This window comes from Stigmatopora argus, chromosome 9 (genome assembly GCF_051989625.1).
Source record: "Stigmatopora argus isolate UIUO_Sarg chromosome 9, RoL_Sarg_1.0, whole genome shotgun sequence".
NCBI lineage: Eukaryota > Metazoa > Chordata > Actinopteri > Syngnathiformes > Syngnathidae > Stigmatopora > Stigmatopora argus.
Genome location: NC_135395.1, coordinates 2,312,198 through 2,333,764, shown reverse-complemented (window position 1 = coordinate 2,333,764; position 21,567 = coordinate 2,312,198). Strand labels below are relative to the sequence as shown.

The 21,567-nt window shown below is 37.2% G+C and overlaps 1 protein-coding gene across 1 annotated transcript in view; it reads right to left on the bottom strand.

Moving 5' to 3' along the window:
• The window catches only part of LOC144082096 (teneurin-2-like), a 167,111-nt gene that overhangs the window by 120,700 nt on the left and 24,844 nt on the right, over positions 1-21,567 (bottom strand). The window contains exons 2-3 of the mRNA XM_077608938.1: positions 8,590-8,907; positions 714-755 (exon numbers count right to left, since the gene is read on the bottom strand). Of these exons, the coding sequence (XP_077465064.1) occupies positions 714-755; positions 8,590-8,806 (259 nt within the window). The 5' untranslated portion in view covers positions 8,807-8,907. The remainder of the gene's footprint in view (positions 1-713; positions 756-8,589; positions 8,908-21,567) is intronic.

The following is a 21,567-nucleotide window of genomic DNA, read 5'->3' as shown; positions in this document are numbered from 1 at the left end:
TAGATAGACTGACTTGTCTCACCTAAAATAAATATATAAAATTATCCAAATCAAAGCACATCAAAAGAGATCAATAGCAAAGTACCACAGCCCAATTAAATTCAAGCTGAAGAAAAAGCAATTAAGGGAAAAGGCATGCTTAACCAATTTATTCTTAAAACTAATTAAAAGAGTATTGTGGATGCAATCTCTCACTATCAGCTGTTGGGGTCGACGATTCAGAGGGAAAAACAGTTGTGTTTCACTTCATTAGCAGTTTGTAAGGAAGGCGAAAGGGAATGGAGATGAGTGGCGAAAAGAACCATCCGTGGTGGTGGCATACTATATGAATGAGCGCGCCGAGAATCGCACAGCTGCGTGACTCGGTCAACTGTGACTCATCAGAAGCAATCAAGAGGAAAAGAGTTAAAGTGATGAAATCCATCTGCTTGATCTCCTCGGCTGCACTTAAGAAGCTTGGAAAAAAAAACTTGAAAAGTGAGCAGACATGGATTGGAGGGCTTCTCAGGAAACTTTGAGTGTAAAAATAAACTTATGGTGTTTATATACACAGCCACAACAAACAAATCACATCTACTAGCCTGAGCCGACAAGTTTCTAAACAACTGCATATATGAACTAATTACAAATCTAAAGCTTTAAATTGATTAGAACCACACTTCTATTCTCTAATCACAAGTCTATAGCCTACGTCCTCGGTGTTGTTACCATACCTGAGATGAAGTATCGAAGGACTGGTGAAAATTCCAGGAGGCCTGAGAGAGTAAAAGCAGATGAAGCCAGCAAAAGGAATGTAGGGTTCTAGCTCAAATAGCTATTCTACGGTGTATATTTCAAACCCAACTACAACCAATTCATCACATAAACTGTCAATCCACACAATTAACATCCCAAAAGCAGTGATTATATATGAAACATCCAATCACTGTTTAATCCCAGGAGTGGTAGACCTAGTCTCGTGCTAGGGCTATCTACATGTAGTCAAAGAAAGATGGATTAGTTCGAGAGTGTGCAGCAGACATGAAATCTATCTCAGTTAGGTCATAACTAGAAACCCAATAAGATGTTTGTTACTTGATATTATGACAAATGTGGAGGGGCAATGCTGTGCCATATCTTAATTAGATCAATGTCCTTCTCATTCAAACTATATTGCAATTCCATATACTGTGTCATATTTTTCTGCACTTATGGGCCACCATATTAGGCACATCAGCACAAATTGAAGACATCTCAAGAAAATCTAAATAAAAAGTATGCAAATGCAGTAGAGACAGGTGATCACAACATTACAATACCTTTACCTAAGCTCCCTGGAATGTATAATTTATGTTCTATGTGCTAAAAGGTTTATGCTATCTCTCAATTTGTTGATTTTGTTGACATTATGGTTATGTTGCTGCTGTGTTTTGTACATTTAACCAGTTTTTTTGTTTCACATGAAGCTACTTTTACAGTATTACATTAAGGTTGGTTCATGTTAAATCAATATAAGCCCATTTATTCAATCATATAGTATATTAAAATAAACTGTCTACAAGGAAAAAACACTATTTTAATTATTCAAAAAAAGGGCTGCAAAATTAATCAGATTTTCATAGTGATCACAATTTTAATTTAAAAAAAAACATACATCCTTTATTTGACCTGATGGTTAAGCAACTTCTCAACCAAAATGGAGAGAGTGTATGCCATGTTGAGAGAGAAAAAAAAGGTATTATCTATAGTCAATTATCAGAAAAAGTATTGGAGCATTTGGGTGTCTAAAAGCTAGATAAGGCCTCTATAACAGTGTTTCCCAAACAGTGTGTTGTGAGCAATGGTCAGTTGTGCCCCAGGAAATTGCAAGAATTCATACAATGTAATATTCAGAAAGAAAAATGAATATGAATATAACGAGATTAAATTTGAACTATTACAAGCTTAAAATCAAAATAGGATGAACGTTAAATTATAGATTGTACTTATTACAAGATTCAAATTGTGAAACAGTCATTTTGTTGCTTATTTTTCTCTAACATGAAACGGAAGTTGTTTGGTTTCTAGGGCATTAACTTTTGCCGACGTAAAGTCTGTGTGAGCACAACTTTTTTTTTGTGAAATATTAGGAGATCTAAGTAATTTTTGGAGAAAAGTCATAAAATTGTGTGATTAAAAACATTACATTGCTTATTTTTGCATCACTCGAACCGCTAGTTGTTCAGGGTCCGCAGACAATAACTTTTGGTGACATTAGGTCAGTGTGGTGTCCCTTGAGATTTCTTCAATTCAAAAAGTGTGCCGCAGCTCAAAAAAGGTTGGGAAACACTGCTCTATAATGTAATGCCTCTGAACCTTTTGGATTAGGCTTTACAAACAATAAAACAAAACAAAAATATTATATATAAATAAGTTACACAATAGGACTGGATGTATCCATTTGATAATATGCAGTAGTTTGCAGTCATCCATTACAATAAATGTACTTCCCTTGATAAAAGTCATTATGGAAGCATGCGGTCTGAAATGTTAGTAATTTCCGGTTTGTGTGCCTCTGTACACGTGTAATTGTTTGTGAGTAGAACGTTTTGTAGGAACGCACTGCCTCTCATTAGAAATAATGCTCCTTGTTAGCAGTTTAACAGACAGTGTGTCTCAAATAACTTTATATAGGTTGATGTTCTATCACCCTACATGGTAAGTAAACAAACCGTGATCTCAATGCAAGCTTGTCAAAATCACATCATTATTCTGGAGGTGAGGATGAGGGCACTGTTGAGGATCCAACAGAGGCCAGATATCTTTTAATGTGCCTGCTTCTAATTCCATTGGCCCTTTACTTGGATGCTGAAATTGTAGGTTAGCTGTCTAGATGGAACCAGTCGATCACAGCTCTTTGTTCATTAAAACTGCAGATAGCACTCACATATGCACAAATCCCATTCAGCTTCCACCAGACAGTGGTCTGTATCAAGCAAATGTTTATGTAAATTGCCACTTCTAAAGTGCACCCTCTTGGTCTTCATCATAATAGAATTAGAAAAAAAGACAATGATTATGTAAACATATGCAAGATAAATACATGAATTTTCAAATATATGGTTATTGTATCACGGTTCTGTGCTATGTATGAAAATAATCATAGTTTAACCTACGTAATATGTGTTGCACTTGAATGTGTGTATATATATATACTATATATATATATATATATATATATATATATATATATATATATATATATATATATATATATATATATATATAGTATATATATACACATATACGTACATACACATATTCAAGTGCATCACATATTACGTAGGTTAAACAACTTGACAGCTATTTTATGTTTGCCGTGATTTCTATATTTGTCATGTAACCACACACACACACACAAAATCAAAAAGGAAATTAATGTTTGTTTTGTTTGAGTCAAGAGTCTGTTTGCTGACTTTACATTGTAATGATGTGGAGGTATGAGCTTGGTCTGCTTCCAGAAAAGAATTGAACCAAACAATTGTTTTAGCCTAGCCATCACTCATTAGTTACTCTAACATTGTGTTGGCGGCCTACTATAGGAATGTCATGTGCAGATAGTTAGTCTTTATCATGGCTCTCCAGACTCATCAATATGAATGGCAATATCTGACAATAGGGGCAGAACATATGTCTTTATAGCAACTCAATTAGGCCATTTATATACTTGAAAATACAATTATATGATTTTCAGGGTCCATTGTAGCTTTCAGACATGTGCCTAAGTCTGATTGCAGTATAACAATTTATATAATAGTTACAGGCGTCCCAGTGGCGCGAGTGGTCGGCCCCACAGCTCTAGGGTCCTGGGTATAAATCCAGGTAATGTCCATCTGTGTGGAGTTTGCATGTTCTCCCGGGCCTACGTGGGTTTCCCGCGGGTACTGCGGTTTCCTCCCACATTCCCAAAATAGACATGGTAGGCTGATTGGACACTCTAAATTGCCCCTAGGTATGGGTGTGAGAGTGCATGGCTGTCTGCTCTTTGTCTCCTGCGATCGGTTGACCACCAATTCAGGGTGTCCCCCGCCTCTGGCCAGGAGTCAGCTGGGATAGGCTCCAGCAACCCCCGCGACCCTAATGAGGATAAAGCGGTTCAGAAAATGAGATGACATGAGATAATAGTTATAAAGTTTCTCATAGTATTAATAGCCCAATATGTACCAAAGAAGACATTTGATGGTATTACATTATTTGGGCCATTCTCATCTTTCAAAATTGGAGATTACTTTCCATCTCAATATAACATCTTGCAACACATAACTCTTATTTGACATCTGAGAAATGTAACTTTTCATCATCAGTTTTTTTTGTCAAATGTTTTTTGTTTGTTTGTTTTTATTCCACAGGAGTGACATCAATTCATGTACAATTAGTGAAGTATCTTATAAATGACAAATGCAGACTCGGTAATGTCGTTCTAATGGTGCCTACTGGTCAAATTCATCCTACACGTATCAAGTGACATCTGATCTTTTTCTAGGCATAAAACCCACAGGGGCTATTGCACCTACTAACGAGGTGCCTTATATAGGAGCGAGAAATGTCACCATTCCTTGATTTGTTCTGCCCTTGCCCAGATGAAAAGTAGTCTGGTGTGTACAAGACACGACAGGACATGGCGATGTAGGTAATATGATTTTATAGGAGGGCTTAGTACTGAAGCATGTATTGTTGAGCCTCGAAACATTTCTTATCCCTTAGTTTACTTAATGTTACTGAATACACGTCAGTTATAATATACTACATGTTTGGGAAGGGGAGGAAAAATGAGGTTCGCCATGTCACCAGTTATTATCATCATTTATTTAATGGGCATACTTCTTATGTTGTCTTTTGCCATGGTGAGATTGCTAAAATCACACATGGATCTTTTCATGAATTTCTGCCCTGAAATGTGCAGATTTCGCACAATTAAATTGAAGGTGATGAGGAGCACTTTTGATTGTCAGTAGTAAATTGAGTCCCTTTTTCCAAGTGTGCCAGTTTTTGAAATAGTCAACTCTTGGTTTAACCCATCTGCGCACATATTTACACAGACAGGTCATGAAAATAGAGCCGTAAAATTTGCTTGCAAATCTACATATATGTGCCATAAGAGGACAGTGTTTTGTGATTTACTATAAGATTTTATTTTTTTATTCTACACTCTTTCAATATATAGTGCAGGCATAGGCTTAAGATCAAAAACATAATTGCTGGAATAATATAATACATGTAATTTTTGTAAAACAAGTCTATTTGTCTTGATTCAAGTTCAATTTTACTGGCAGTTATGTAAGGCATACAACATATCTGAAACAACCTTCCTCGCCAGACCAGATGCTTTAAGAGGCTTAATGTTAAATATAATAATAATAAATAAAAATAGGATGGTCAGCATAAAATATATCCGTTGTGCCTTATTATAACGTAAAATGCAGTAAAGTGCCATGATTCTCAAGCAGTTCAATGTCATTTTTGGTTTCCTTTGGGAAATAATTGAGCCCATTTTTTTCTCTCTCCTTAATTTTTTTAAATAAAAAATACATTAAATAAAGATTGAATCTAATATTATTTATCAAAGCAGTCTTCAAATGTCACAGATCTGATTCCAGCTGCTTTAGCGAGCATAATTAAGGGCTGGGCTGATCATAGGTAAAACAAATATTAATGGAGAGTATTTTCTATCTTAATCAATAGAATCCATTAGCATCCTGATTACAGTGAAATGTGATAAATGGCAACATCAGGCGGGCAACTAATCATTCAGAAAGGTATAATTTGTGTGACTGAGGCTAGGCATAAGCAGTATCAAAAGTGACTTATACATTAGATATGTGACATATATGTAAACACATCCACATCCACATATTCTGTGGCAGGGGAACAACTTTAATTACAGCCTTGGAGACAAGTGACTCAGTCGGGAGGGGAGCACTTGATAACAGTGACATTTACAATCTGCCTCATTTATCAAAGGCTGCCAAAGCAGAGTCAAAAGGGCCATTACACAGTAAACATAGATGAACTCAATCACACATTCAACATAGACTGTTGATAATTTATTTTTATTTCAAAATAATTAACACATTACTAAGTGTAACTAATACACTAAGTACTAATTACAATATTTGTATATATTGAAGTCATTTGAAATATTTCTGTGCTTAAAGCCTTACACATAAGTGTCAATGAAAGTGTTTTTTCTTACCTGATAATTGTGTTTATGTTGAAATGTATAATTGTCACCAGCTGTCGTGTATGAGAAATTTCTCATGCATGCAGACATGATTGGTACAAACACAGTTGATGCACTCAAGCATTATAGAATTTTTCTACTCTGACACTTGCATATGTTGGTCAACAATCTAGCAACCAAAATACTTAATTCGCCATCTTTGTTGACATTCAAATGTAATCGAAAAGTAAAAAACAAATAATGAATATAATCAAAATGGTAAACAATGAAATGAGTGTGCTTGAATATAGACCAGCGGTGTCCAAACTGGCCGGTAGGGCTGCTCTGGGTCCCTGTTTTTGTTCCAACCAATCTAGCACAGACACTATACACTCGAAAAATGTCTCTCACACTGCCAATGGCTAAGCTAAATGATATCTCAATGTACGTTCGTGGAGAACTGTAGTTCACGACAACAACAACACAAATTCATTCAGTTCTCGCCAAGGCTACTGTTCTATTTCATACTCAGACGCAAGTCAGTGGTATTTACTGGGATTCAGCTGGGTTGCGATCCAGCACCCCCCACGAACTTTGTGAGGATAAGCAGTTCAGAAAATGAATGAACTTATGGTTGTCTTACAGGCTAATTTTGCCAACAAGGCTATTGTTTTCCCACTGTACAAACAATTGCTTTAAGTAATTTGCACGCTGTTGTACCTTTCAAAGAACAACTACAGGAATTGGCTGTGTAGCACCAAGGTGGATTAGAATGAGACCAAGGACAATTTTCAGGTAGTCCTTTATTCAACCAAACTCACGACAGAATCCTTTAGTGTCAGCAGCAGGGAGAAGCACCAAATGCCAGCGAGAAAACAAAAGATGGGATGAATTGTATCTAATCTCTTTTCCATTTATTTTTAATAGTGTGCAGCTGCATTGTTCTCTATTTGATCATCACTTGTCCGGGTGGACTCGACTGCATGGGAATGCAGAAACATCAGCTTGAGTGAATATACACTGATTATTCCAATAAAAATCTATGTGCAGCTTCTACATGAAAATGATTTTGATCTACCACAAGATATGGCAATATTAAAATATGCATTTGTGGCTTTGTATTTAACAAACAGAAATAAAAGGAGCAATGCAGCAGTCCTTGCAGTGGTAAAACTTTCAAGTATAGTGCGTACCACACGAGTGGCCAACAAACTCCGCATTACGAAGAATACTGCCATCATCTTTTACTTATGCTCCGAAATGCTTCGATGTTTTAGAGATAAGTGGCAGCTGTTGTTTCTGGCATGATTTCTAAATACATCCACAAGATGGATAGAGGAAGTTGGGACGTTGAGAAAAATCTTCCAGATGTGAAATGCCATGTGACCAAATTCAAAAAATGCAACTTAACTGTTAAAAAACTTAAAAACTCATCAAAATAGCCTTTCTAATGCCCATTCTGACTAGATGTATTACTCATTTATTCATCCACTGATTTTCTCACTTTGTTTCTCCCACTCGTCTTCATTTTCTGTCTACTGCGCTCTCCTCCTCCTGTGGTGTCACAGTCCTTATGGTGATGCAACACTGTTGGTCTCCTGTGGCCACACTTCCCACGATGCATCTGTGGCTATGGGCTTTTGACAGTGTTGATAGGCTGAGAAGAATTTGGTATTGACCACACTAGTGGGACGTCATCTTGGTGCAGCACTCAAGTGTGTCCGACTGATACACGAGAGGTTTTCAGAAATCAATGATGCAAATCAATCTTTGTTTTCCCTTCTGTACCATTTTCATCTTGACTTTTACCTGTATATACATATTATGCCTATTAACAAACACATTTCATTTCTAACATCTTCTGCCTCTTTTCATAGAAAACTGAGCTTTGCAAAATATCAATCCCAATGAATCAGACTCCTTTCACAAGTCAGGGATCAAAACACAATATACATGTGAGCAAGTGCAAGTTATAAGAACATGCGGAATAGAGCAGACATGCCCTATAGCATTGGCCTAAATTGGCTAACTTACCGGTGGACACAGGGTTCATTATGACAAGCACCCCAGCGACAAAGGACTACTACTACTAGTAGTTTTTGAAACAGTTGGACTAATTACAATGATTGGTTTTCACACAATACAAACCAATACAAAATATAATGAGAAGGTTAAATTCATGATTTCTAAAACTTCTGTACTATTCGCCCGACCGAATTCTGGGAATTATTTGAAAAGCCCATACTTTATAGTCAAAACATCAGCATATGCGGATCGAATAATGCCAAAATCCACAACAGGTAAAGTTTTGAATCCAAATCAAAACTATACTACTTTGGTGAAGTTCAGTCCCTTACTACGTAATGCTCATTTTACATGAACTGTGTTACAATATTGGCTCAAAATCTTACCTGGTCTTGGGTATTCATCAGCCTCGTGGTGAACAAGGTCAGTTACACAGCCACTGTAGTGGAGTCTCTGCTCGTGCTCGAAAGCCTTGAGTGTCTCACTGGAACTGTATGACTTTTGGGTTGGCACACGACACTCATCTGCCTCCAGGGATGAGGTGTTGTAGGGGGAATCCTTGGAGCAGCTCAGAGAATAATGCCTTCGATCTTTAAGATCCATGATGGTGACTGTGTGAGGGACTGTTTCTGAAGCAGGTGAGAGGGTTTGGGTGGATCAGCCTCCAAAGTGGCACCGCGAGAGTGTATCTCCACTTCACTAGCCTGGAAAACAGGAATAAAAGACGATGGCATTAAATCAATTCCACTTTTTCCCCCTCCTGGTAGACGATAGACAGTCATTTCACAAAAATATATTGTATGGTGAATTGACATGCATTCAACCACATATATACGCAACATATGAATACCGATAGCAATTTCTGTGACGCGAGTCTAGTGAAAAAATGTGAAAAAACATTCAAACTCCAGCAGTCATCCAGCGGGTGTCAGTACTGCATAGATACAAACATATAAAAAGGGAGAATAATAATGAGGTCGGAGAATAAAAGAAAACTGTAGGTGGAAAATAAATATAATTAAAAATGAATAAAGAATATTATTGTTAGACACAAGTAAAAGTGCAAAGAGGACTGAAAAGAAGACTAATGCAACAGGAAGGATGTAAGAATGAGAGAAATGACTTTGGGGCATTGCTAGTCTCTCCCTCATTATCACAGAGAATGAATCCCACTCCTTCTGATTCTGTGAGGGATAATCGAACACACCCAGAAAACAATTCACAAACACCCATATACACACAGATCCACAAACAGGACACACACACACCTATATGTCTGTACAAGAATTAGTTTCATGAACTTGACACTTACAAAAATAACATAGAACACAGATTAACATGTACATGGAGACCCTGTTGCCTTTAGTGCCTCTGTTGTCTAATGTAATTTTGTCAGAAGCATCCAGTCATCTTAAAATGTATTCTCACTTTATGCATTTGGACACAGATTATACATTATGATACTAGAACAGCATAATACAATTGCAAGAGCCAGGAGCAATGTAGTACATTAGCAGCCAAAGATTAAAGTGCAACAATGCAACAACCAGCAGTCATTGACAGCAATGCACCCCCCCCCCCCCCACCCCCACCCCACCAGCAGCTGCCAGCACAGGGTATTTGAGGTAAAAAATAGACTGGCTGGTTCTCACTTGCTTGAGGTTAAATGAAGTCTGGTCCAACCACTGCATTACAGCAGCAGATTATATTTTCACAATTCCCAGTCTGGAGTGTATTTCTCTATAGAAGGACATGTAAAAGCTTTCCGAAATCAAGGTAAAATTGGATTCGGAGAGTGTGAAGTAACTAATTGCATGCAAGAAGGGCTTCGGAAAGGAGACAGAGAGGGGGGAAAAGAGAGTCCAGAATGGGAGTCAATCCTTCAATGAGGGCTCATTTTAAAATGCTTAGGAAGTAGTATTGAAAAGTGCCCTGCTATGTGCATTGATTAACAGTGGGATTTAAGTCTCATAAAGAGCTCATTATGGTCTGGTATCCATCACACAGGCTATTAGGAGTTCAACCTTAATGTGTTTGTACCTTGAACGGGGAGGTAGGGAATCGAGAGGGAAATAGTGGGGACCCTTTTGCATTATATACCCAGTGGGCATGTGCATGTACAATAAAGGTAGGAATTATAAGATAAGCGAAAAAAGTTATTAAGTGAAGATCAAAGTGATCTGCCGATCTTCCTACATTCAGTCGCCATCTAGCTTACTTGGCACCTGTTTTCTTTCGTGCCTCTCATATTTGCCGACTCCATGGGAAGGCAGACCCACAATGTTTTCTTTGGGTTCATGAATTAAGTTTGCTTAATTGTCGTTTCAGTTTATGGAAATGATGAAAAGTAGAATTCGAGAAATACTATGCAATCGCAAATGAAAAGAGGTTCCCTACAAAGTTGACCCTCCGCCCATGACCGTAACAAAGCAAAAGTTTCCCTGTTATTCATAGAAAAAGCAATGCTTTTTCAACCATTATCTACCATGAACAACATGTATTTGTACAGTATACGTGTTAGATACAGTAATTAGACCTTCTGTACATTCTGCTAGTCCTGTTGCACGTATGTCAACTAACCAAAGCATTATCAAAACATGTACCTCAATTAGACATTCAAAAAACCAAGCATTAATAATGAAACAACGTTATTTACATAGTTGATCGTAATTTTATTCAGTGGAAAAACTTTTGGCTTTTCATCTGAGGGGTTGCTACGCAAAACCTTGGAATTGGCCATTATATTTGGATCACACATTTTTACATTTTTACGCTGATGCCCTTCCTGACTCAAGCCACACGAGAGAATCTGAAACAGTCTTTTTTTTAATGTTTTTAATTTTTTTAAATAGGAAATACCTATGAAAATTGAGCTCAATGTGTTTGAGAAATATATACACCCAAAGTAGGCATACTGTACATGTCAATGTAGTGGCTTTTCATGAACAAAACAAGAAACATCTGTTTCGGACTGTGTGTGAAGCAAGCCACACAAAAAGGATTTTGAGTTAATAGGTCATTTAAAAGTGTAGGTAGGTTTAAGTGCAAGATAAGTAGGAGGAGAAAGGTCATTAAATGAGAAACAGACAGATAGTGAACAAAAGCCAAGGGGGTAATTCACAAGGTTTGGATCGCATATCAATCACATACCACCTACAAGTGCCTTCTTCAAGGTCACAGAGACAGCCATTTCTAGAAAGTAGCAAGCACCTAACTTAAGCTTGTTAATTATTCAGGTGACAGGAGCCTTGTGCAGGGCACAAGGAGACAAACAACCATTGTCTCAACCAAACAACCATTGGCTCACACTCATACCTAGGAGCAATTTAGAGTGTCCAATAAGCCTACTGTGCATGTCTATGGAATGTGGGAGGAAACTGGAGTACCTGGAGAAAACCCACGCAGCCCCGGGGAGAACAGGCAAACTCCACGCAGGTGGAGCAACCTGGAACCTAGGTCCCCCACTTTGAGGCCGACACGCTGACCACTCAGCTGCTGTTCCATTTAGTATCTCACAATTTTTGTGTTATTGACATAAATATTTGTGCAATAAACGAGCATAATGGTAGCAAAATACAAAGGTTTGCATTAAGAGTTGGAAATTGTCACCTTAGAAATTTCTAAATGTGTGAATTCCAAACTGCTTTATTGTCCAAATTGATTGTATATTTTTTAACAATTTTAAAAATGAATGGTAGACAGGTATACAATGTACTACTGTGAGCTCAGAATCTGGCACCATAAGCAAAATCTGCTCTGCCACATAACAATAAGATCACTTATAAAAACCTTTGTCACTAAACCTTTTTCTACCAGGTTTCAAGCACATGTACAAGTAATTCCAGAATGTATGTGTATTTCTATGTCGGGGTCAAAATTATCAAGGCTTCTAACAATGAGGACAAAAAGATTTTTTTTTCAATTAAGATCTGAATTTCGCTTTTTGAGTTTGAGTTCTACACTCATCTGAAATACATAGCACGGGCGAATGACAAATCCACATATGTCAAGGTAAATCTTTCACCTTCCGTGTTCTTCTTTTATGTCCACTCATTTTGTCCTTTGTTAGAATAAGAATAAAAGGGCGTGCAACAATCCGCCAGAGTGCCAAAGAGCCTCTGTTTATTAGACTAATCCTTAAATCCACATTCTGCAGGCCTTGCAAACGCCTCACAAAGCTCTAATCTGAATCAAAACAAAGGGATTGGAGATGGCATGGTCCCTCTCTCTGTGGCTGCCAGTGTGGGTTTGGGGTGATGTGCTGGCTCTGTTGCGTGATCTTGCTCATCACATCCATATTTGCTAAAGACTGCTGTGTGCAATGCAAACCAACCTTTTGTGTCCTGTCAATGCAGACTGACTGCGACAAGTTAGGCAGTTAGAGCCAAGATGCAAATAAACTGGGTAATTACACATAGCTCAAAAACTCACAGGAGACATGAGAATAAGCTGTGCTAAAGAGAGAAAGTGACAGCGTGAAGGATATAGCCAGAATAACTAAACAAACCAAGCTTATAATATAGACAGAACATGATGGGAAAAACAGTCAACACACATTGGTGGATACAGCACCGCAACAGTTTCTACTGGGAAAAACAAATACCTAATCAGTCAGTTATGGGGCAGAAACTCAGTAAACGTACAAACTCATGTGTTAATGGGGAGTCATCTGAAGTTCAGTCCGAGGAATAAAAAGGAAAATAAAAATAAAAAAGACTGAATTTGGCAATGGCCGCAGGTGCCAGACGGGTTAAATTTGAAACAGTTAATCCACTGGTATTTTTACTACAAACAGCAGAGTTAAATAAAAACAAAACAAAGTGACTATATATGTTTTGTTTGTTTAATTTAGTATATATTTGAGTGGTTTTAGAAGGCTTTGTTTAAGGCAAAGTAGATGGAGAAGAAAACACTGAGTAAATATAATGGCTTTGGTGATTTAAAAAAAAAAAAGAGTTTCATGAAAGAAAATAGTGTTTCATACAGTATCTACTCAATTCAGTAGAAGCTTGTAATTTTAATTAGGTTTCCAATACAGTGAACACATTTTAACTCAATGTTTTTGTTGTATTTTTTTTTTGTAAATGCAGTATACCTACACAATAATTACAGATTACACTCACACTACTTTTCAGTGTCCACTTGTACATGCCAACAGGTCTCCTGCCCACACTTATTGTGGAAAGTTATCAAAGATGCTGAGTCTTTAGACTAGAAATGAGACAATAAGAGGGACAGTGAAGGTTAGATAGTTTGGAGACAAGGTCAAAAGAACCAGACCTCAATGGTTTGGTCATTTCCAAAGGAGAGATAAGGACTACATTGGTAGAAGGTTGCTGAGGGTGCAGGTTCTAGAAGATGTATGGATGGGGATGTATAGTGAGGGAGGCGACCCCTTACGAGATACGCCAAAAGTGTAGTAGTAGTAGTAGTACAAGATTGTGGAACGTTATAAATTCATTTCCTCTAAATGAAAATGAATGAAGATAGGTATTACTGTCAATTTTAACGAGAAAATAATAGGTTACTTAAATTATATTATTTGTCGTACATTGAGAATAAAAACTTAGTTAAATATCCATCCTTCACCAATTCGTGTCAAAGGTGAAGAAAAAACAAGATATAGACCATCATGTTATTCATCTTTTTGAATTTGGAAAAACAAATAACTGTACAAGCTTACCTTTTATTTTTTATTTGAGTGTGCAAACTTAAAGCACATGAAGTTTCAAACATACCATTTTGCAAGTGTATTTGCTCGGAGGAAATGCAAATTTGCCGCATAAATGTTTAAGGTTCAGTGAATAGATTTAAGAACTGTCGAGTGTAATTTTTACTGGTGCAGTAAGTTCATTTTGATGGCTACGTTCACAATTACCAGCTTTAGTATGCTGTGTCTATATGAAAGAACTCCTCAAAGATGTTTACCTTGTCAGAATATACAATGTTATTCCCCTTTCATTAAAATTAATGTCAGCAAAATAGTTTCCTGAACTTGAGTCACACAATTTATTGTTGAATCATGGATTATAAGAACACAAGATGTGGCGACAAATATAAGCACAATTATTTATTTATGTTAGAAATTTTCTTTGATAAAACAGTAATACTTTTATAGACTACGTTGTATTATAATTCACATTTGACCTACAGATGACCAGGTTAATTTCACGAGAGTTACACTTACTTAATATACACAAATAGTTAAAATTAATGGAAAGGGCGAGATATATAGTTATTGAAAAAGTAAGAACAAATGACACAAACTCAATGTATTATTATTACTATTATTATAAAGCTGGACGGTCAGGCTCCAGTCGCACACTGTTAGCAGAAGCCTGTCAGAGTAGAAGCACGCTACTTCTTCAGTGAAGACATTCCCTTTTAGCTTAAATTCTGTGCAATCTCACACAGAATTTTTTTCACTGTTGCCCTAGGACAGAGCTGCAATAACTTAGAAGTACAGCTAACAGTGAGTTATTAAAACAACTGAGTGCTGACAAGGTTTGCATTCTGTAGGCAAGGGAAAAGGCCAGGGTTTAATAACTCAGTGTCATGCCTTGACATTCTTACCATCTGTCCGGGTAAAATATTCATATTTGCAATAAATGTCGCTGGGGACAGACGGTGACACTGTCTAATTAACACTATGACAGAGGTGACACTCAAAGGGCTTTGGCTGATTTTAACTGTACAACATGTTTCACTATGTGCTCGTTACCCCAGACTTGTACTGTATATGCAGTGGTGTATCGTGATGTACATTCAACTTCCGCACTTACTTTTGGAGGAAAGTTTCTCATTGTTCCACCGAAATGTTTTTTAAACACAAACAAACAAAAAATAGTAACTGACAGCCAGCTGTTTAGAACCAAGGTTGAAGAAAAAGCCTGCAAGGAATAAATCCCACTATAGAGTAATTTCCTTGTGCTAAAATGTCAAAAAGCTAAAAAAAAAAAAAATAGGAAGGGAAAATAATTTCTGACTTACATAAGGTGTTTTTCCTTGTGAGGTGTGTTCAGAAAAAAACAATTCAAAACAAAAAATAGTATCTAAAAAAATAAGTCTTATAGAAAACTTTTTTTTAAAATGTGTCTCTATTGCATTATAACTTGTCTAGATGTAACTAATTTGATATTTAGACATACACGGTATATATATATATATATATATATATATATATATATATATATATATATATATATATATAAATAAATTACTAACAAAATGTGTAGTAAGGCGGAAGGACACAAAACCACGTGGAATACATTTTTCGTACAGAACAGACAGCTAAACACGTTTTTTTGTTTTGTTTTAATAGGGGCACAGTTGGGCCATAAAACACAATAGAATTGGACTGGAATATTCCAATCTTCAACTATTCAGGAGATCAAAAATAAATGATAAAATAATACATTTGTGCATTTACCCATTACAATGAGCAAACACATGTCAAGAATATGCACAAAATCTCTACTTGAGTGATTTAAAACATAATTCACCCACATTCACCCGTGGCTGTGCACTCATTACCATCGCTGGATCATAAGAGGCTTTTGTATGAAGCACCTCTAATGCGTTTGAAAGGGAGATATTGGACTTCGACATGAGATTCGAGGCACAGTGTGTCTATCCTGTGTGTACCACCTGCGTTTTTTTTGACTGTCCTGTAGTGTCCTCTATGATGCCACTTTTCCACTTGTGTTACTGTATGCTCGCACACTCCAAAACCATTAGATTCTATACAAAATCCCCACACTGAGAACTTTAAGAGCAATCAGTAAACTTGTAGTCTGCAGAGTGCATCTCTATTCTCTTGATCTGTTACAGGATATTATGTCCTGATTGGTCGTACTGTTGCACGTTATGTGCACCTTCAAAATCTATGGCCTTATCTGTTATTTCAAGCCTCCACATCGGTGCTCCTTTATGGATTCAAATTAAGAGTTAGAATAGTGTATTTTTACTGCAGATATACATTTTCCTGATTAGGCGACTGTACTGTAAATGTCTCCAAAGGCATGAGCTCAGTGGCTTCAAATGATGTTTCTGCCTTCAGGGCCAGCAGAAGACAGCTACAGCCACTCTAGCACCAATGACATAGCTGACTGGTTCCATTTAGCATGCTAGATTTAGCTTCATTAGGCAAGACGTGGCTGGGAAGGCACACAGAAGAAATTAAATGAAGGGTAAGATGGGGGGGGGGGCTGACAGATACTGGAGGCTTTGGTAGGCCCACTTTACAGAATGGCTGAACAAAATGTAAAAACAATCTCATCAAATCTTCGAGAGAACTACTACATCTATAATGACTAGGCATAAGAGGGATTGATGGGTATTGATGACCTGTTGGTAGAAAAATATGACCACAAAGAAATGGCAGTCAGAAATGTATGCTTGCTAAATGGAGGTAAATTGTGGTACAATAGCGGCACCCTCATTGCAGGAAGGAGCGCTTCCGCAGATCCTTCCTACCATCAGCTGTCAGGCTCTTTAACAAAAAAATGGCTGGGTGTTAAGACCTACCGTATGCATGCATGTACATTTATGTGTATGTATGTATGTATATATGTCCTAAGCAACACGCTTATTTGATTATATATTTATTCATGTATTTATTTCTTGACCTATTTATTACCTATCTATTACCTATCTATTTATGTCTAAAATGCCTTTCCTATTCCTGCATCCTCACCCTCTTGCCACTGGAACAACGAAATTTCCCGAATACGGGATGAATAAAGTTATCCAATCCAATCCAATCCAATAGAACATTATAGGGCAGTCTTTTTCACTAGATAAAAGATGGACAATGAAGGCTGTTGCGGGCATAAAGCAGATGGGGTCACATTAGTGGATGTGTGGCTCTTTGAGAGATTATCTGTGCGACTAGTGGCAGCACCAGGGGCGGTGTCTGATGGTATCTGCACAAAGATGAATGGATTGGACAACGTTCTTCAAGGTCATTAATCAAAAGAGACACATTACCTATAACCTTGTCACTTACTGTAAATCCATGTGTAGTACATACAAAAACTCAGACCAGAATGAGAAGGGCGCACAAACAAGATAGGACTTTTGTGTGTATGCCATCAAGCATCAGCATGTGGCCTTATTGAGTACATCCCCTTCAGAGAGAGAAGAATACAACACACGTCGTCAAAAGGCAGCCTCGGACAAATGGTGCGAGGTCAACACACTCAGACCCAGCACTTGCTTTGGGTCCATGTCATAATAACAGCTGGTGACAAATGGGTTTCTATGGCAACCACAGTGTTCAAATCGAGGGGGAAAGCAAGTATCTCCGTGTTCATCGCAAAGTGCAGATAAGCCCGGAGGGTTGCCAACTTGCCATGTATCGTGAATATTCTTAACTAGTCCACGATTTTTTTTAAATACACAACATGGATCCTATAGTACATATTTCTGAAGCAAGAGAAATACGCAAACTGATTTATTTTAAACAGGTGCTGTATTAGTATGTATATGTTTTTGTCAGTATACATATTTATTTTCCAAACATAGTTAGTAGAGATGTTCCAAATCAGGTGGCTGTAATGAACAGTTTCAGCTGTGCGTATCTGGTTCGGTTCACTTGCGTACCACTTTGGTTTTGTTTTAAAGTATATTTTTTATTTAATTGTATGAACTTAGTGTATTTTATTTTAAATATATATACCTGACAAAAGTTCGATTGTTTACATTTTTTTAAATAAAATTATTTTAAGTGTTTTTCTACAGCTTTTTTTCCTTCCAGAAAAATAACCTAACTGAGTACTTGAAGCAACCCCCTGAACCCTGTCCCCTAATATTTGAAGTACTAGCATTTCTTTTATTAAAAATGAATCCAATTTTTCTAGAAAAAAGGGTCTCAACGCTACTTACTTTAGTTGAAATGAAATTTCACGAATAGGTTTTATTTATTTATTTTATGTTATTTTATTTATTTATGGACAAATAGGCTTAAGGACAGTTTTTCCCCACATCCATCAGAACTCTAAACTTGCGGTAACACAACACACAATCCCTTCTGTGTAATAACTTCGGGGTGAGGTAATATGAAAAGATGTTTGGGTGGTGATCTGCCTCCTACTGGCTGACTGAAGGTAAGTGAAAGACAGTGAGAGGTAAGTGATCCGCTCGGGGGGTGATGCGATGTATCCATAACGACAGAAGGCCAAATTACGAGTCCCGAAACTATCACTTATTAGGTCTTTTGCCGAGAAAACGCACCTTATGGAGAAGCACTACCAATTTCGTCATACGCAGTTTCTGGGTATGATGATAATTAGGCTTTTGTTGTTGATGATGACGACAGGGCCTATGTCCGATTATTATTAGCATTATTATTATGTCCAGTGCCCTCATGTGGCATCACTCCAGGTTGTACCCCACCTTTTGCTAAAATTGAACTACGATTGCTTTCAACTGACTTGAAATACATAGAAAACAGGCATTGAATTAATTAATTCATCAATTATTTGAATTGAATTTTCTTTCTTTTGAAGATTTATTTTACTTAATCTACCTTGGCAGTTGTTAACATCATAATATGCATTAATGGCTTTAAATAGTAATTGCCTTTTTTATCATTAACATCTGTTTAAATATGTGGTTCAACTATTTAAAAAAAAACTTGTCTGTGGGCTCAGGTTCACTATCGGGCCTGAGATACATTTAGTACACTGACATTGTTTTTCTTGTTCTTCCCTTGTCACTGCTCAAAAACTACCTAATGAAATGTGCATCAAATGTGCTATGAAGTAGTGAACAAAAGTGGTCATATTCATTTGTATACCGATTATACTGTGAAAGCTTCAAGTTAACTATTCCCATACCTCAATGCACAGGACATTATTGAATTTCATGCTCAATGCTCATTGATTACTGCATTTCATTCCCAACTAAGAAGCTTGAGGTAATGCAGCAGTTTTTTTCATGTACAATGTTTAGGCTTCCTGCAAATACCATCTGATGCAGTTCCAATAACTGCGAACAGTTGCATTTAGCCAATTGACTGGGCTCATTTGGTCACGAAAACCACATCTCAATTCATTTGGATTGATGTAAAATGCAATAGGATATTTTAAGTGAATAGAGGAGCAGAGTGGCTCAGAAATATAGGAAAATTGTTAGGGAAGCAATAAGACAGTTGTGGGGATTTGCTGATTCTGTAATTCACCATGGATTGCCTGCTTCTAGTATACTTCAATAAATGTAAAGACTGAGCCTTGTGCCATCTCTCCATTCCCATCTACTCCACTTAAATATGAATGACAAATAAAATATAGATGCTCCGCCACTTCCGTCAGTTACTAAACCTGTCTCCGTGTTCCCTCTGTCGCTTACTGTGTCTCCACGGTGACCTTTTGTAGCTCTAGCTACAGTATAAACCTTAACACTTAATGCTCACTTCATTAAGAGATCTGATGGTATCTGATACCAATCCCGTCGAAGAGATGCAGCTATGATGTGCTGGAGAAAATTTTGAGTCGGAGAGTTGCTTTAGGTTGCCTCAGAAATAACACAAATGACAGAGTCTGATAAGTGACTTGGTGTGAGTCATGGCACCTCATCTGTCATGTGAATAATCGTTGCATGTGCGAATCTTCTTCACGACCCCACACTCCTTGTTCTCGGCAAGCTGCTGAGCTTCTCACTCCATTTGCTCCAGACTTCATACACATCTGCCCACAAAATTCACCCCCCAACTCTCTTAAAACACACTACTGAGTCATTCAGCTCTTAAACACTTATTTGCAATCTCACATGAACAACAGCGGTCACCGCAAAACAACCCCCTCGACTCTGCTTAATTACGTGGGACTCGTTCACAGTGGGTTCGTGTACCAGCTTTTGTGTTAGTCTGTGAAAAAAAGTGTGTGCGAGACTGAGTGAGAGAGAAATGGTAGGAAGAAAGGGAGTATGTACAAATTTGTTTGAAAAATTCAACGCCCTTGCAAACTTTAGGCAACTCAGACAATCCTTTATATGTAGCCCAAGACATTGCATGTAAGAAAATCTGAAGCCTCAAAAAGCTCTTGTGAAGTGGAGGATAAAAGCCACCAAGCAGGAGAGTGAGTAGAACGTTGGGAAGGGGGATTGATGCACTCTCCTGAGTAAGAAGGTGAGGAAATGTAGTGCAGGGAACATATATCTCAAGGGAAAATAATACTTCATTGATGTAACAATTTCCCTTTAACCTCAAACAATACATTTGTGAGCAACTAGGGACAGAAACCTGGGAGCTGGCTTGGGATTCTTTAAGTTTCCTATAAAATGCTTGAGCAGGAGACAGAACCTTTTTTTATGTGGAATGACATGTCTTATATAAGAATTTGGCTCTGTAATTAACCCGCTCATTTGCTAATTTAACTGTAATCAAGCCTCTCATCTTCCCCAGTGGGGTTCCGTAGCTCTTGGAAGAGACAACGCAGGTTAGTGATGAGCTACATTCTGAGCTATCTCCGCTTTTCCTTAACAGCAATAACAAGTTTTTGGGAAAGAAATGATTGTATTACAGTATTATAGTAATAGGCTAAGATCTGACTCCACCTCCTTTCTTTCATACATTAAAATAGGACAAACAGAGTAAGCCTTTATTTGTTGCCAGCAGCGACTGATGGGTAAGGTTTATTGCATCCAATTGTCTATTAGATATTATTAATTTCATACTGTAGTATAAACCTCCAGACTGGACTTAAATGGTGGCATTTTGCTCGCAATTTAATGCAATGTAAAAAAAATCCTGTCCTCTTGCTATTGGACCACAAAATGATTTTTGTTGTTGTTGTTTGTTAGTCTTAAATCTATTTTTGTCGTAAACTTTGACTTGGTACTTCAACACAGTACTTGCAACCACAAACATCAAAAAGACTAGTATGCAAGACAACTTAAAGAAAATGAATTACCAACATAGCAAGGCTCAAGAGGATTCACGCTAAAGAATATAAATAAATTGATGGATGGACGAATGAACAATCAAAATACAAATAACTTTAATAAAAAGCCTATCAAAATATGAAATCATTATTAGAAACATTCTTGTAAATATGTTAATACAAATGATAATAAACATGTCAACGAAAAATATATTGGACTATTTATAGATTCCTTATGATAACATAAGAATTTGTCCAAGTAATAAATGTGCACACAATATTACTCGACCAAGTAGTGTTGCTATACTACTTCTGTATCTTGGTAGAGCTGCATATCGCCTTGCAGCAGTAATGATAAGCTTTGACTGGAAGACAGTAAATGACTGTATGGTCGAAACCCTCCAGAAAGGCGTGAGATAAACAAAATCTCACATCACACCACATTAATAATACTTATCCACCGCCTACGACAATGTAAAGCGC